Source organism: Callospermophilus lateralis, chromosome 4, assembly GCF_048772815.1.
Source record: "Callospermophilus lateralis isolate mCalLat2 chromosome 4, mCalLat2.hap1, whole genome shotgun sequence".
Classification (NCBI taxonomy): Eukaryota; Metazoa; Chordata; class Mammalia; order Rodentia; family Sciuridae; genus Callospermophilus; species Callospermophilus lateralis.
This window is the reverse complement of record NC_135308.1, coordinates 160,292,987-160,309,015: the sequence shown is the minus strand read 5'-3', so window position 1 is coordinate 160,309,015 and position 16,029 is coordinate 160,292,987. Positions and strand designations below refer to the sequence as shown.

The 16,029-nt window shown below is 49.5% G+C and overlaps 1 protein-coding gene across 1 annotated transcript in view; it reads right to left on the bottom strand.

Annotated features, from left to right (window-relative positions):
• Aco2 (aconitase 2) overlaps positions 1–16,029 on the bottom strand; it is a 46,102-nt gene that overhangs the window by 641 nt on the left and 29,432 nt on the right. The window contains exons 4-17 of the mRNA XM_076855228.2: positions 13,270–13,362; positions 10,665–10,823; positions 10,328–10,478; positions 9,879–9,983; positions 8,889–8,980; positions 7,479–7,584; positions 5,769–5,926; positions 5,473–5,546; positions 4,891–5,002; positions 3,507–3,629; positions 3,078–3,233; positions 2,040–2,231; positions 962–1,094; positions 309–430 (exon numbers count right to left, since the gene is read on the bottom strand). Coding sequence (XP_076711343.1) covers positions 309–430; positions 962–1,094; positions 2,040–2,231; positions 3,078–3,233; positions 3,507–3,629; positions 4,891–5,002; positions 5,473–5,546; positions 5,769–5,926; positions 7,479–7,584; positions 8,889–8,980; positions 9,879–9,983; positions 10,328–10,478; positions 10,665–10,823; positions 13,270–13,362 — 1,776 coding nt within the window. The remainder of the gene's footprint in view (positions 1–308; positions 431–961; positions 1,095–2,039; positions 2,232–3,077; positions 3,234–3,506; positions 3,630–4,890; positions 5,003–5,472; positions 5,547–5,768; positions 5,927–7,478; positions 7,585–8,888; positions 8,981–9,878; positions 9,984–10,327; positions 10,479–10,664; positions 10,824–13,269; positions 13,363–16,029) is intronic.

Sequence of the window (16,029 nt, the reverse complement as noted above, 5' to 3'; positions counted from 1 at the left end):
TTGGGCCCTGAAGTTGCCAAGGGATTTGGAGGCCAATAGGCAAAGTAAGTCCTAGGCAGATCTGGGCCTCAGTGCCACCCACAGGGGGGTCCTGGGGCCAGTGGATCACACTGGGGAAGCCTGGGCTGGCTCTACCCTTGGTTCTGGAAAGGCACTTCTCTTCCTAACTGGGATTTGCCTAGAGAACTTAAGGGCCCTTCCAGCTCACTTGGAGGAGCTTCAGGGACAGTAGGAAGGGAAAGTGGCTGCCCCCACCCTTCCACCCAGGAGGACCCTAGCCTGTCTATGCTCCTTCCCTGCCCCCTGACCTTGCCGGGGGCAAAGTCCTTCAAGCCCTGAATGGTCAGCTTGTCCACAGGGTGTATCTTGTTGTAGTCAGCAGGGTCAGCAAAGGTGAGAGGCAACAGGCCCTGCTTCTTCAGGTTGGTTTCTGGAAGACAGAGGCACACTCAGTTAATAGGGTAGTGTCTGCCTGGTCCCCAGCCTTACCTTCCTCTTCCCCTTCAAGTCCAAGGAATATATCATTTTCTAAATCTGGTTGGGACCTTGGCAGACACCTCTGGTCCTGCTACTGGGAACAAACACAATGACTAGAGGGCTCAGGTCTACTAAAGTCCCAGTGACATGCTCCCTTTCACTAGGGGCACCTGAAGGGGTATGCCTTGGTGCAGATGTCTCTGTGAGGCCTTCCTGGTAGACATGTTCACAGTGAGAACAGACTCTCATCAAGTGTCCTGGATTTCAACTGCTCTGGTCTTCAAGTTTGGAAGCAAGACCAGCGCTGATGGGAAGCTGTGGACATTGGATTTGGGCAATGTAAACCTGAGAAGGGGCTGATGGTTAGACGTAGACTGGGAGCTAGGCACTTGGCTCCAGGACCAAGTAGGCTGCTGGCAGCATGGGTGACCTTGGACTCTGAGTGAAGGGCAGCAGGTATGGCTGCGTGTGGACTCCCACTCACCATGGATCCTGGCGAAGCTCTTGGTGATGATGGCCCGGCCACCAAGGTGGCGAGGCTCCAGCGCTGCATGCTCCCGGCTGGAGCCCTCACCATAATTCTCATCTCCAATCACCACCCACCTGATGCCGTGTTTCTGCGGGGCAAGGGGAGCTCCTTGTGAGGCAGAGGAAGGCATGCACCTCCCAGTAGCCCCTGGGCATACTGAGGCCCACAAGGGAAGGGCTGGAGGGGCTTTCCTCTTCTGCTCTGAAGGGCAGCTGAAGTCAGAGTGGACTGAGTCCAACTAGACCCTGAGGGGCAGCAGCAGGTGGACATGGGCCCTGCCTGCCTGTCTGCAGTGGATACAGAAGTCAAGACACTGGGGCTCAGTGCAGAGTCAGAAAAATGGAGGTCAGAGTGGGGCAGAGCTGTGGTTGCAGTAGGCAGGGGAGACGAGGCTCTTGTACAGCTTGTGTGGGCTCTGGGGTGGAGTGAGCACCCACTGTGCCCTGCCCAGCCACCAAGGGGTGCCTGGAGATACTGATGGGCCAGGACTTGGGATTAGCCTTGGTTCTGTTCATTTCTCAAAGTAGAAAGAGCCAAAAAGCTTTGGCCTCTGGCTCTGCCTCTAACCTTGGCAGCCCCTTGGTTCCTCTAACCTTGTCCCCAAGCTCCTTGCTCCCTGGATTCTGGCCGGGCCAGGCTGACTGTGGACCCTCATTGCCCATTCCCTTAAGGCCTACACAGCTCTTTTCTTCTCTGAGCCTCAGGTTCCTCTCTCATTTCCCAAGGCAGTTCCTCTTTCCTCCACAGTTTCTTCCAATACTCTTCTCAGAACTGGGTCAAACATCTGCCAACAGTGCTCCTCTCACTATCAGCTCCTGGGTGTGTGCACCCAGCTCTGCCCACCTAGCTCTGCCCACCTGAGCTGCAGGGGCAGTGGCTGAAGGGCTTTCCTTCCTTCCTTCCAGATGACAGTTCCCTCTGAGAAAGTGGTTGCCCGCCTCCCTGTTTCCATTCCCCATGTCTTCCCTGTGCCTGCCCTGCATGCCCTCAGGAGAGTGGTTCCCAACCCTGCCCTTCACTGACTTTGCCCTACCTTGTAGTAGCGGGCAGTGTCAGGGACAGGGCCAAACTCCTGGGTGACAGCGTTGCGCACGGAGTTGGCTTTGCCATTTTCAATGTTGATGGCACCGATGAGCAAGTTGTTAGAGATGTTGTCCAGGTGCCCACGAAACTTGAGCCAGGGGCCTGCAGCTGAGATGTGGTCTGTGGTACACTTCCCTTTGACCTTGGTGAGTGAGCAGAGACGACAGAGGTCAGTATGGGGCCAGTGAATGGTAAAGGGAAGAAGCCGCCTTCCAGAGGCAGGTAGCAGGCAGGCCCAGGACCCAAGAGGAGTGACCAGGGAAGCAGTTTCTGGACATGTAGTCTGCAGTCCTGGTGCTGCCAGGCTCAGGCAAGACAACCACCCCTCAACAACTTCTCTGTCCCTAGGGCAGGATATTCCCTCATGGGACAGGACACTTAAAGGGAAGATAGGTGAATCTGCCCACTTCCCCTCCAGGGCCTAGGCCTCAATTAAGAACTGTCCAGGGTGGAAGATTAAACAGACTTCACGTTAGACACAGAGAGCCTGGGACACTGGATTCCTGGTTATTGGCTGATCAGTCTCACGTCACATGGACTTAATACTGGCTGTATCACAGGGGTACAAGACCCCTTAGTAAACCCATAAATTAATGTCAGACATGGGTTTGAGGTCCCTGGCCACACATAAAGGCTCAGCTCAGCTCCCAAACATACGCCACACCACTAGTGCTCAGCAGGGGTCAGGAGGAATCCACAGCTTCAGGAGCCTGGTCAGTGAAGCCAGAGATGTGGAAACCCACTGTATAGTCATACATGTCCGATGAGTGAGCCCTGGACAGAAGCTAGTCAGATCCAGCCCTACTCGGCTTGGGCCATAGAGAAGGGGAAGCCCAGGCTACAATGCCCTTCCCTCCTCTGCAGTGACCTCCCTCCCTGTCCCACCTTCATCTTGACCATCCAACCTTGCTCCCAATGGGTTCCTAATCTTTCCTAATGCTCAGGGAACTGGGGCCCCAGCAGTTCTGCCAGTCCTCTTGCTGCTGACCTTGATAAGGATCTGAAGGTCCTCTAGGTCTTTGCCGTCCCACTTGTCAAAAGGCTCCAGGAGCTGCAGGCGCTGGCTGGTAGGGCTCACATCTACCCGCTGCCCACTACTATCCTTGGGGGGATGCTGGTAGGTGTCCTGTCCTGGGTCAAACTCCTGTAGCAGGGGACAGAGAATGCTGAGTGCTGGATCTTCATTCCCCATAGAGATGGCTCTCAGAGCAAGTAAGCTTTCCCCTGCCCCAAGCCACTTTCTCCCAGAAAATGTAGCTGCTTCATTTTCACTAACATTGTCACCCCTGCCTGCACAAGAGGGGCCAGCCCCAGATGTTCAGATGCTGGGAAATGTCTTGGCCACACAGCAACCAGAAATGGCTCTGAGGCACCCAGGCTGAAGCAGGCCTTCAGTAGAGTGACAGTGCCTGCTCACCTCTCGGGGCAGCTCATCTGCATCTGGAGCCTCCAGCTTGAACTTCTTGCCATCCTTGCCTGTCAGGAAGTCAGTTTCTGGGTTGAACTTGAGGGTTCCTGCGATGGCCAAGGCTGTGACAATCTGAAATGGAAGAAGCCAGTTTGCTGGTGAGGCTAACCATCACATTTACCCTCCCCATTCCAGCTGAAGCCTAGACCAAACTGAGAACAAAAACCAAGAAGTGGCTGGGGCAGTGGCACACGCATGTAATCCCAGCAGCTCAGGAGGCTGAGGTAGGAGAATCGTGAGTTCAAAGCCAGCCTCAGCAAAAAATGAGGCGCTAAGCAACTGAGTGAGATCTGTATCTAAATAAAAATACAAAATAGGGCTAGGGATGTGGCTCATTGGTCAAGTGCCTATGAGTTCAATCCCTGGTACCAAAACAAACTAACAAACACACAAACCAGGAAACGCCTATGTTCTTCCCAAGTCCCTTAAGAGGCCAGAACTGCAGAACTGTCTTTGAGATCATGGGCCATTGTGCTGCAGAGGACTCAAGAATGCAAAGGCCATCTGGCCTTACCACTGCTGTTGGGGCCCAAGCTTAGCATTCTTTCACAGGTTAGGCAAACACTACTGTGGCATTCTCCAGTCCCCTGTGTCCTGGGCAGACAAGGAGAAGCCCCAGCACAGAAATTCTGCAGTGATGAAATGCTCCTAGGTGGACAGCACGTGGAAAGTACAAAAGCCGCAATCTCCCTTGCAAAGAAGTACAAACATTCTAGAACATTCACGCAAAAAGGAGAATAGCCATGTGCCAGTGATGGCAAGGCAGGAAACCTACCAACTGCCTAGGGCACATCAGCTCGCTCAGTGCTCACCATAATAGCAAGGCCTAACTTTTACTAGAAAAATTAGAAATGTATCCAGAAATTAGAGCTGGTGCAGTGAGTGGTGTGTGCCTTTAGTCCCAGCTACTTGGGAGGGTAAGGCAGAAGGATCACTTGAGCTGAGGAAATCAAGGCCAGACTGGGCAACATAGTAAGCAAAATAGAAGACCCCTGTCTCAAAAAAAAAGAGAGAAAAAAAAAGAACTGCAAGCCAGAACTCCACATATGTTCTCATGTAACCCTGATAGACTAGAGAAAGGGCTAGGGTTTATCTCAACTAGTGAGATTTCATATTCAATGTTCATAAATGCTGTGTTGTAAACAACATCTCACAATCCTATGATTCGAGGGAGACCCAGGCTGAAAGTGCCCAGGAAACACAATGCTTGAGGGATTGGGAGACCAGAGCCCTTGGTTCTATTCAGAAAATCCTTTGCCCTTCAATGCCACCCTCCTCAGCAGCCCTGAAACCCCTTTTTTCACCAGGCTAGAGCCTGGCCAGGTAGTCCTACCTCTGGGGACGTGACAAAAGCATGGGTCTCAGGATTTGCATCATTGCGGCCTGTGAAATTCCTGTTGTAGGAAGTAACAATTGTGTTCTTCTCTCCCTTCTTGATGTCCTTCCTGCCAGGTCAAAGGGGACAAGATTAGGGCTATATGGTGTCACTTATCCTGTCCTGAGGTGAGATGGGCAGGGTTCCCATAGCTCATGCCTTGTTCATGACCCAGGAGGATATTTGGATCACTGGGCCTTGTCTGAGACCACAAAGAAGACAGAGGAAGAGCCCAGATCCAAGCCCGAGTTTCCTGACAAGGGCAGCTGCCTCCTTTCATATCCAAGTCCCTGGCTGTGTCCAAGAGAATGTGGCCTTGCTGGCTTCTTCCTGCCAGTTCAGGCTTTAGCCACAGTCACTTGGTGCCCCTGCAGGCTCTGCATCCCCTTGTCTAGCTAGGTCTTCTAATGTACAGCAGCCTCTGGAGCCAGAGGCTTTGGACTTGAGTCTTCTCTCCACCCCAACAATGTCTCCCTTCAATTTGTGGGTATGAACACTCCAGTATACAAGGGGCTATCCTATCAAAGTTGTGCCTTTTACCTGTCCCACTGGCCAATACAAGGGCCACATGCATTGGCAAGGACAATACCGCCCACATCCCTCAGGATCTGTGCCTGGAGAGAGAGAAGACAGGGAACTGTCAGAAGCAGGCAAGTGGCTGATGGGAAAAAGGGCAGGTGAATAGTTTACAGGATGAAGACTATACTGGAACCCTATGGCAGCCACTGGGACCTACACCCCCGCTGGCCCAATAGGCTGTGGCTTGTCCCACTCTACAGCCACATTACTCAGCAGTGGGGTAGGGGAGTCAGAGGCAGGGGTAGATGGGCACTCACATAGCCATCCCGTTCAATGGTGGCACGGATCTGCTCAGAGCCTGGTGTGATGGTGAACTGGGACTTGCACTTGAGTCCATGGGCCAATGCCTGCTTGGCCACAGCTGCTGAGCGCCCCATGTCCTCATAGCTTGAATTGGTGCAGCTACCGATCAGGCCTAGTGTATTGTGGATGGTACGGTCAAGAGTCAGAAAAAGACAGTGACCAGAGGTCTCCACCCAATCTTAAACTATCCAGACCTAATCCAAAGAGTTTGCCAACTGGGCTGGTTAGACACTGTTTTTAACAGAGACAAGTAGGAAGCGACTTAAATATCCAACAGTAAAGGGCAGGCTCCTGTGAACAGCCATTCCAGGGAAGAATCTGGAGTCTCTGACCATGACACTGAACGTATGTGAGGAGTGTTAATTCATTTTACACCATGTGCATGTGTACATACACCAGAAGGTTTATACTAATAGAAACACATGAACTGTAAGCATTGCTGGGTAGGGGGCTGATAAGTGGGTCTAATTTGTTTCCTTTATATTTCCAGTTTTTTGTTTTGTTTTTGCAGTGCCGGGGTGGAACCCAGGGCCTTGCACACCCTAGGCAAGTACTCTATCACTGAGTTATATCCTCAGTGCTTTTTGTTTTTAAGTAGGGTCTCACCAAGTTGCCTAAACTGGCCCCAAACTTTAGATGGGATTACAGGTATACACCTTTGGGGCCTGTCTTATTTTCTGTTTTCTTTACTGCTTTATAATCCAGGTAACAAGAAATCTCTTTAAAATGTTTGTCAGTTACTCATAAAACTCAATAAAAACTGAACAATACTGCATGACCTACAGATGTGAAAATAGTTTCTCTTAACAATTTGGCAATTTATTTCCTAAATATTAAAAATTTACTTCAACTAATTGGGGTGAGTGCTTTATGCAACACTAATGCCAGATACCATACAAGACACTTTTCACATAATAACTTGTCACTCCTCCAGACAACTTTGAAGGAAAGTCTATCACTCCTGATTCACAGATGGAGAACCAGGCAGAGGGGAAAGCAGTTTGCTCAAGGTACCCAGTTAACAAGTGGCCGAGGCAGGATTCAAACTCAGGCCTTGTGGCACCAGGGTCCAGGCTCTTTACAGTCATGCATACCACCTCACAGCAACAGAAACCAGGGACACTGAATACCTCTGTCCACATATGCATAACCATGTAAAAAATAAAGAAGTGTGGCTGGTAAGATTTGTGTTTACAAAAAAGAAATACACACAAATACATGCATGTGAAATATGTACAGAGAAACACAGTGTAACTCAAAGAGCTTGTTTCTTGTATCTTGTCAGATGCAATGGTGGACATCTGTAATTCCAGTGACTCAGGAGGCTGAAGCAAGAGAACTACAAGTTCAAGGCTAGCCCGGGTAACTTAGTAAGACCCTGTCTCAAAGACGATGTGGGGGTGGGGAGGCACTTGGGAATGAGGCTCAATGGTAGAATACCTTGGGTTTAATTCCCAGTAACAACAACAACAACAACAAAAAGTTTGTTTCTGCTTGGGGGTTGAATTTAGAGGTGTTTTTAAAATTCCTCTTGTTAATATTCTTGTATACCAAGCAAAGGCAATTTTATAGAAAGTACCTCCTTTTGGAAGCACCACAGGGAGTGCCTGGGTAGAGCAGCTATTCCAGAGACCTGCTAACCCAACCAGATGGAAGGTGCTCACCCACTCGGATGTCCAGAGGCCATCCTTCCTTCTCTGCCACAGTGCCAACTTCTGCCACAGGGTGAGCCAGGTCAGGGGTGAAGGGTCCATTGATGTGTGGCTTCAGCTAGAAGATGGGGAGATAAGGAATTGAAAGAGAAAGGTAGGAATACGTTTGAGTGAGAATGACAGTTCACAGCCTTTCCAGATTCCTCGAGGGAGTCAGACTCCTGTCATCATAGCATAAACCTCACTGTGAGAAATACGTGGGCAGAAGATCTGAACTCGTATCAGCTCCTGGGATACGCCAGCTCTACCAGGCTGTCCTCCTCATCTCCTCTCTGCACACACAGGAGCTAACATTCAGCAGTAAGGAGCCTCACACAAGGTCATGTAGCTAGGGCATGGCAGAGGCATGGAATGAATGCCTATCTAGTAAATCCATCATCTCCCCAACTATAATGCTTTTGGTGTGGTGCTTGGGGTTGAACTTAGGGCCTTACATATGCTAGGCAAGCACACTACCACTGAGCTACATCCTCAGTCCTTTTTTGTCCTTTTTAAAAAAATTTTGAGACAGGATTTCATTAAATTGCTGAGATTGGCCTTGAACTTGCAACCTTCTTGTCTCAGCCTCCTGTAGCTGGGATTACAGGTGTTTACGCACCACAGCACTTGGTTGTATGTGCCTCACTGTAAACTACGTTGTTTTTGGAATCATCTGACAAACAAGGACTTAAGGGCAGATGTTTTCCATGTGATAACATTAATCAACATGAAGGGCTAAGGATGGCAGCACAGTGGCTCAGGGGTAGAATGCTTACCTAGCATGCACTGGGTCCTGGGTTGGATCCTCAGCACACCACACACACATATTCACACACATACACACAAAGTGATGTGCGCAGTGAACTGCCTGGCACACACAGTAAACTCTCAATAAATATGAATGACTGTTAATTACACGGATAAACCCAATGAACTCACACCTGCCTTAGCTCTCACACATGTAGTGTGGCACAGAGAGATTAAGCAACCTGTTGAAGGCCGCAGAGCCTCAGTGGCAGGGCCAGCATTCAACCTCATAAGACTGGTTTCTGTTGCTTCAGTCTGCCTTTCCTCTGGCTCTCTGAATGTCTACTCTGGTCTGTAGGTCTCAGGGTACCAAGTCCTACTGGGCCTGGCCCTCTAAATTTCAATGCTTCAGGGTGAAATCTCAGCCTCTACTAAAGTTGGGGTGAGGGTAAACCAACTCCAGTTTCTGGGTTTCTGATTGGTCACAAACACCCCTCTTCCCTCCCCTCCATTTCTGCCTGGTTCAGGTAGCAGTCTGTAGGGGACTAGAGAACCAAGGGCCATGAGCACTATTGAGTGTGCAGGCTGGACTTGCCCCACTCCCAGAAGTCCCCCAAACCCAGTTTCCTTCCTTACCTCATTGAGGTTAATTTCAATGAGTTGGTCATACTGGCAGCCAGGGTCAGGTACCAAATGATCCTTGAATTCCTCAGCTAGATTGGCAATGTCTGGAATGAGCAGGGGAGGAAAGTGAAGCACGTGAAACAGAATGTGGTCTTGAGATTCCATCCACCCATCTGAGCCAGTGACCTGGCACCTGCCCAACACCAGACCCCAGGCACTAACTGAACCCACAAAGGAACAACGCACACAGCACAGGGCCCGGTCCCTGCCCTTGAGAGGCTCACAGTCTAGGAGCAAACTCCTAGACTGTGAGCCCCTCAAGGGCAGGGACCGTGCCAGTATGATAGGAGAGGTACGTGGGGACACAGGAATGGAGAAGCACTAACTAGTGAGGGAAGGCTTCCTAGAGATGGAGAGCACAGTTCTGGAGAAGTCACACAATGAAAAAAAGGAGGAAAGGGCCTCTAAGCAGGACTCTGGAGGCTGAACTCTCCCCCCTGGGCTCTTGTTCTCCTCCATTTCCAGACCCCAGCACCTTATTTCTTCCTCTGAACTTCAAAGAAACCAAGCCAAAAACTCAGGGAAGTTGCTGGGAGAGGCAGGGAAGCTGGTTCTTGTTCCATATATTTCCCCTCCTACCCCTGCTAAGGCAGCAATTACACAAAGGAGGTCTATGTCATTTCTGGAGCTTCCTGTAGAGGGCACCAGGGACCAGACCAAGAATGCCATCTGTAATCACCCTTCTGTGTGAAACGAAATCCAACCCTTAGGCAGGGATCTCAAACTTGGATGCCAGATTTTTCTAGAAGCTGAAGAGAGCACCAGACACCCCATTCAGGAATACTAATACATACCCAGCTTGTCATACAGTTGCAGGGGCTTCTCAGAACCTCTGAAGTTAGCATAGAGGCAACAGGTTAAGGACCCCTTACCCTAAAGGGAAGTCATAGGGACATGCTGGACAACTATCCTGCCCACACCACTCTGCCCTTGCCAGCTCACCTGTCCGGCCTGTCTTATTCAGGTATTTCTTCATCCTGTGGTTGTAAGGGAACACTGAAGTGGTAGCCCCAATTTCTGCGCCCATGTTGCAAATTGTTGCCATGCCTGTGGAGAAACAGGGCTTGTGGGGCTGGCTGAGCTGCTGGGTATGGTGCACCTATTAGGGGTGGATGCCCCTCTTCACACCAAGGAGCTGCTTCATTTCTTTCCTCACTCTCAGGGCCACCTATTGGCAGCAGGCACTCATCCCTGGAGGCCCAGGGTTAAAGCCAAGATTGGAGAAGGGAACTATAAGAAGGGAGGTCAACTCCACAACTTCCTGTCTACCCCAACCCCCACACTGCCTGAACAATGTTCTGGAAGGTTATTCGATACTTATGCTGTTCAACTGCAGGCCATACCCAGCCCAATACAGGATGAGGGCCACATCCTGTGGCAACTTTCCTCACCAGTGCAGGAGATGGAGTCCACACCAGGCCCATGGTATTCCACAATGGCACCCGTGCCACCTTTCACAGTTAGGATGCCTGCTACCTTCAGGATCACATCTTTGGGTGAGGTCCAACCAGAGAGGGAGCCTGTCAGCTTCACACCAATCACCTGAAGATGAGGTGGGTGAGATGGCAATTACCAACCCCATGGGCCACATGCCAACCAGAAGTCAATGAATCCTGCTGCTAACACTCTGCTCATTCATCCCTGTCTCCCTCCAAATGAAACTTAAGCTTGACCTACTCCCTCAGGCCTTCTGGGCCAACAGTCCCCCATTCATGCCCACCAACTTACCTTTGGGCACTTCAGCTCCCAGGGAATGCCAGCCATGACGTCCACTGCATCAGCACCCCCAACTCCAATACAGATGCCCCCTAGGCCACCACCATTGGGGGTGTGGGAGTCAGTGCCAATCAGGAGAACCCCTGGGTAGGCATAGTTTTCCAAAATGATCTAAAAAGAATTAAAGATCTTAAGCTTAGAAGACCTCATCAGAAGGCTGGGGAGATAGCTCAGTGGTGAAGTGCTTGCTTGGCATGCAATAATACCTCAGCAGAGAAAGGATGTAGGACCCAGAAGGGATTTGCAAAATTCCCCCCCACTGACACCAGGCCACCTGGCCATGCCCAGCTGCTCCTCCAGGGTGCGACCTGTGGGGCTGGCCTCATTTAGTACAAGCCATTTCCAGTGTAGACAGGAAGAACCGGTCTTGGGACACAAGCAGTTCCTGCTGTGTAGCCTGGGCCTATAAATGCCACCCGGTGCCTTAGTTTCCTAATTTGTAATACAGTAGTAAAAATATCCACACCACTTTAATCCTGGGATGTGGCAAGAACCAGATAAACTGGCTTGTAATGTGTCCTGTGATGGGCCTGGTATAAGTGTGACAACTGAAAGATGCTGATGATACTCTCAGTCTCATGTAGTGTACTGTCCAGGGTGGGCACTGTGCCTACCCTGGTGGGCAATTCTGTTATGAACTAGCTCCAGCCCCCACAGGGACCCTAAGAAAGAACTAGGGAGCCAGTGGGAATACAAAAGCCATGAGTTTCTGCACTGCTCAACTGGAAAGAAGTCTAAGGGCTTCCGCAGCCTCAGCATCATAACACACAAACACATAAACACACACACACACACACACACACACCAAGGACCAACTCTACCCACCTGTCCCCAAAGCTACAGAGGAGTAAATAAGCCACAGTCCCTATTCCCACAACTAGGAACATAATGCAAAGGAGCCCATAGAGGATCACACAAGAGACCTGATTCAGGGCAAAGACAGAGCCAAGGAATCAAATAGGAAGCCAGAAAGCTAAAATGTGGAGAAATAGGGTCTGCTGGGTCAACAGAGGACAGGGCATCGAGGTGGAAGGGTTGGGGCTTGCTTTGGATGAACACTTTTTTTTTTTTTTTTGGTACTGAGATTTGAACCCAGGAGCACTTTACCACTAAGCCATATCCCAGTCCTTTTTATTTATTTATTTTTTGAGACAGGATCTCACTAAGTTGCTCAGGACCTTGCTAAATTGCTGAGGCTGGCCTTGAATTTGTGATCCTTCTGCCTCAGCCTCCCAAATCACTGGAATTACAGGTATATGCTACCACACCCAGCTAGATGAACACTTGGGAACATTCTTTATCAAGGAATAAATCCATTAGGCTGAACACTGAGTAGGTAGCCAAGGCAGGGGTGAACAACTATCACTGACAGCCCCAAAATTTGGATTAGAAGCTGCCAATAAGGCCTGGATCTTTGTAGAGGTGAAATGAGGGATATTTAGATTGGGGTGCTTTTCATAATCCATCTGCCTCCCTGTCCTCCTGCAGAGAGAGAGGCTCTCTGGCCCCTGAAGGATGGTATATCTGTCATCTCACAGCTCTGTCCTACCAAGGGCGAAGTTCTGAAAGTACAGAGCAGTGATCTGCTATTTGCTCTGGTTTCAGAGTGGAGCAGAGCCAGAGGCCCAGAAGGGGTCAGATGAAAGCCTGACAGCTCCTCGTAGGAAGGCCTGGGATGGAGGTGGGAGAAGGGTCACCTTGAAAAGGGATAGGGCAGGTTTCATACATATGAAATGATAATAAACGGACACACACATATCAAGCCAGTGTCCTCAACAATAACTTCTGAAGGAAGTGAAGCATATTACCAGGGAACATGCACAGACATAGAAGAGTCCCTTGTCAACATGGCCAATGGCCGATGGTAACTCTGTTGTAAAGAATCCCATGAAGGGACCAAATGGAATCAGAGTAGCTGTCTGCAGGGGTGGGAAGGGCTCCTGGGTGACAGAGGCAGCAGAGCAGCATGGTAGTGCAGAGCCCTTGCTGTGGGCCAGACCACTTGCTACAAATCCAGGTTCCATCATTAGCCAGAAAGGTTCCCTGGGCAAGTATATTAACCTCTCTGACATATTTTCCTCATCTGCAAGGTGTGGACAGTAATACCCCCTACTTCATAGGGTCATGGTGAGCAGTAAACTGAGTTAGTATCTTCAAAACACTAAGCTTAACACTTGGGTAGAAGAAATAGGTCAACTTTAAAACATGGGTTACCAGGGTGAGGCTGTAGCTCACTAAATGGTAGAACACTTGCCTAATATACTTTAGGCCAGGAGTTTAATCCCTGCTACTGGCAGTACCACCCCCAAAAAATATAAGTGAGGTATCTGGGAGGTTAGAAGGGACTACTTCACATGGAGAGTGTGTAAGTTGACACGAAAATCAATTTACAAATAAGAAGAAGAACCTGAGAGATGAGTGAAACATCCTCCTGCTCCCCCTTGGCTCTCTTGGGCCTTGAGTCCCCAGCCTCTGGAGATCAGGAAGGTGTTCTCTGGTTACCTCTGTGCAGCCTGGGCTTGGGCCCCTTGCAGAGACAGGCTGGGCACTGCTTTACCTGGTGAATGATTCCAGATCCAGGCTTCCAGAAGCCCACACCATACTTGGCACCAGCAGTTGCCAGGAAATTATACACTTCCTGGTTTATGTCCTATTAAGACAAATCAATAACCAGAGGATTAGTAACATGGTTTGCATCTGCAGGACCTCTGCCATGCTCTCCTCACTCCACCCCTCCCCATGGTACTGAGAAGCTGGCACTGTGAAGACAGGCCCTTTCTTGGAGACCTTCTGAAAGTAATTCCAGAAGGGTTTGGCTGTTGGCCCACAGTCTTAGCTGGCAGGCCCAGGAAAAAGGCAAGGGAGCAGAGATAGCTTCAGTTCTGTGACAGCTGGCTGGGGTTGTGGCTCTGGAACAAGTCCCTACCTGCCCTGGGTCTCAGTTTCCTCATTTGTAAAAATAACTGACTAAAAAATTGCCACCAGTCCCTCTGGCACTCAAGACCCCAGCCAAGGCCAACACTGAAGGAATATACCATACAGGACAGGCTGCTAAAGATGCAGAGAGGTGCTGGGATCACATGGACCTCCCTGTTCCACTGTGGCTCATGTGGATGTTGCTCCCCCATGTGAGTCTCGGATGCCTCATCTGTAACCCCAGCTGACATTTACTGAATGAATGCCTCCTACAGAAATGGCATCATGCTATATACATCCTCACTACCCATCTGAAGGAGGGAGAGATCGTCATCAAGTCCACTTTATAGGTGAAATAACTTGTGGGAGACCATAGGGTTAAACAGGAGCCAGGGCTTAAAAACAGGACCACCCAAGCACAGAGCCTGAGAGCAACATCCTATCAAAAAATAAAGCTGCCCTTTCTGAGGAGGAGGGCATGAGACTCAATCTGAGAGCACCTAGCTGGTAACAGGGATTGAACCCAGGGGTGTTTAACCACTGAACTACATTCCTAGCTCTCTTTATTTTTTTTTTGAGACAGGGTCTCACTAAGTTGCTAAAGCTGGCTTCAAACTTAAGATCCTCCTGCCTCAGTCTCCAGAGCTATTGGGATTATAGGCATGTGCCACCACTTCTGGCAAATTAGGGCTTCTTTTTAATAATCTCAGAGTCCTGCATTTTCCCTTCCTAACACATATCCAAACATGCAATTATGATTTCTGTGATTGTTCAGCACTCCCCATCTCCCTACTGACCTAAGATCATGTAGGCTGGGCCTTGTCTGTCATGTTCACAATGAACCCCAGCACCTAGCATAGCATCTGACATGCTGATTCTTCAATAAATATTTGTTGAATAAACAAAGAAATGAGCTATGACATCCTATCCCTCTGGGAGTCTCAACTCTAGCAAGTAGATTCTGAACTCATAAAGCAAGGGAAGGAGCATCTCCATACAGTAAGGCCTTGCTGTGGACAGTGTGTCCTCTGGGCTGAAGAGGTCCCAGGCCCCTGCCCTTGAGCAGTTCTTATCCTGCAAAAAGTCATGGAATGTGACCACCTCTTCTGACAAGTGGAAAAAGGCACAGTGTGACCAGGACACAAGTGGGTAGGAAAGGGTAGGGAGAAAGGACTCAAATGGGAAGGCTGCCCCAAGTGTTTCCCATGGGTCTGAGAGGCTCTGAGCTGTGCTGACTCTGGAAGCCAGAGCACTTTCAATCACATGCCCCACTTTCTGCTAGCTGCTGGAGTCCTGCCAGCATTCAGCTCCTGCCAATGGCCTCTCTGAGGGACGCCACTCCCACTGTAGGAAGCAGAGACTGGGAAGGCCCAGAGCTAGCAGCAGAAGGCCCAATGCTGCCTCAGTAGTGCACACACAGGCCCCAGAGGCTCCTCAGAGAAGGAGCAGGGTTAGGTTTCACAAGGTGGGGAGTTCAGGGAAAAATCTCTTCTGTTTGGCACATGGCCACTTTTGTCTAGTTAGGCAAAACTCAAGAGAATAAGAAAGGGCCCTAAGGAGGTTAATCTGCATGAGACAGCACTGGAGCTGGAGTTGAGATCAGTTTTAGCCCAAGCACGCCCTCGTGTGGTTATAGGATCCAACTATATGTTACAAATAGTGACCATTGCCTACCTCCCTGATAGCCAGTGGTCACTGCCCTCAGAGGGCCAGAGGAGGGGGCAGAAAGCACATGTGTGATGTGGACAAGATGAGCCCCTCACTGCTTGAACAGAAAGGGAAATGTGACTGCCCCGCCCATACACCAGTATGAGATATCATGAGGAGTTGGCAACACTTTTCTAATTCAAAAGGGCCACTAATATGGTAAGATCAAGGATGATCTTCCTTTTCTCTAGGCATTCTCTGTATTTTCTAACATTTTCAATGACCAAATGGTATTTCCAGTATTAGGAAACAGCAGGAAAAAAAAAAGTTTAAAAAGTTTAGATCTAGGGTGTAAGTGGTACATTGCTTGTTGACCATGCCCAAGGCCCTGGGTTCTATCTCCAGAACTAGGGAAAAAAAAAAAAAAAAAAAAACGCAAAACCAGACTAAACCAAAGAGTTCATTAGAACTTGGAGGTGGTTAGTAGGGCACAGTGGCACACACCTATGATCCCACCTACTTGGGAGGCTGAAGCAGGAGGATAGCAAATTCAAGTCCAACTTGGGCAACTTAGCACTGTCTCAAAAAACAAAACAAAAAAATGCCAGACATGGTGGTACATGCCTATCATCTCATCTATTTAAGATGATAAGGCAGGAGGACTGCAAGTTCAAGACTAGTCTCAGCAACTTAGTAAGACCCTTAACAACCTATTGAGAGTTTGTCTCAAAAAATAAAAAAGGGATGAGGTTGT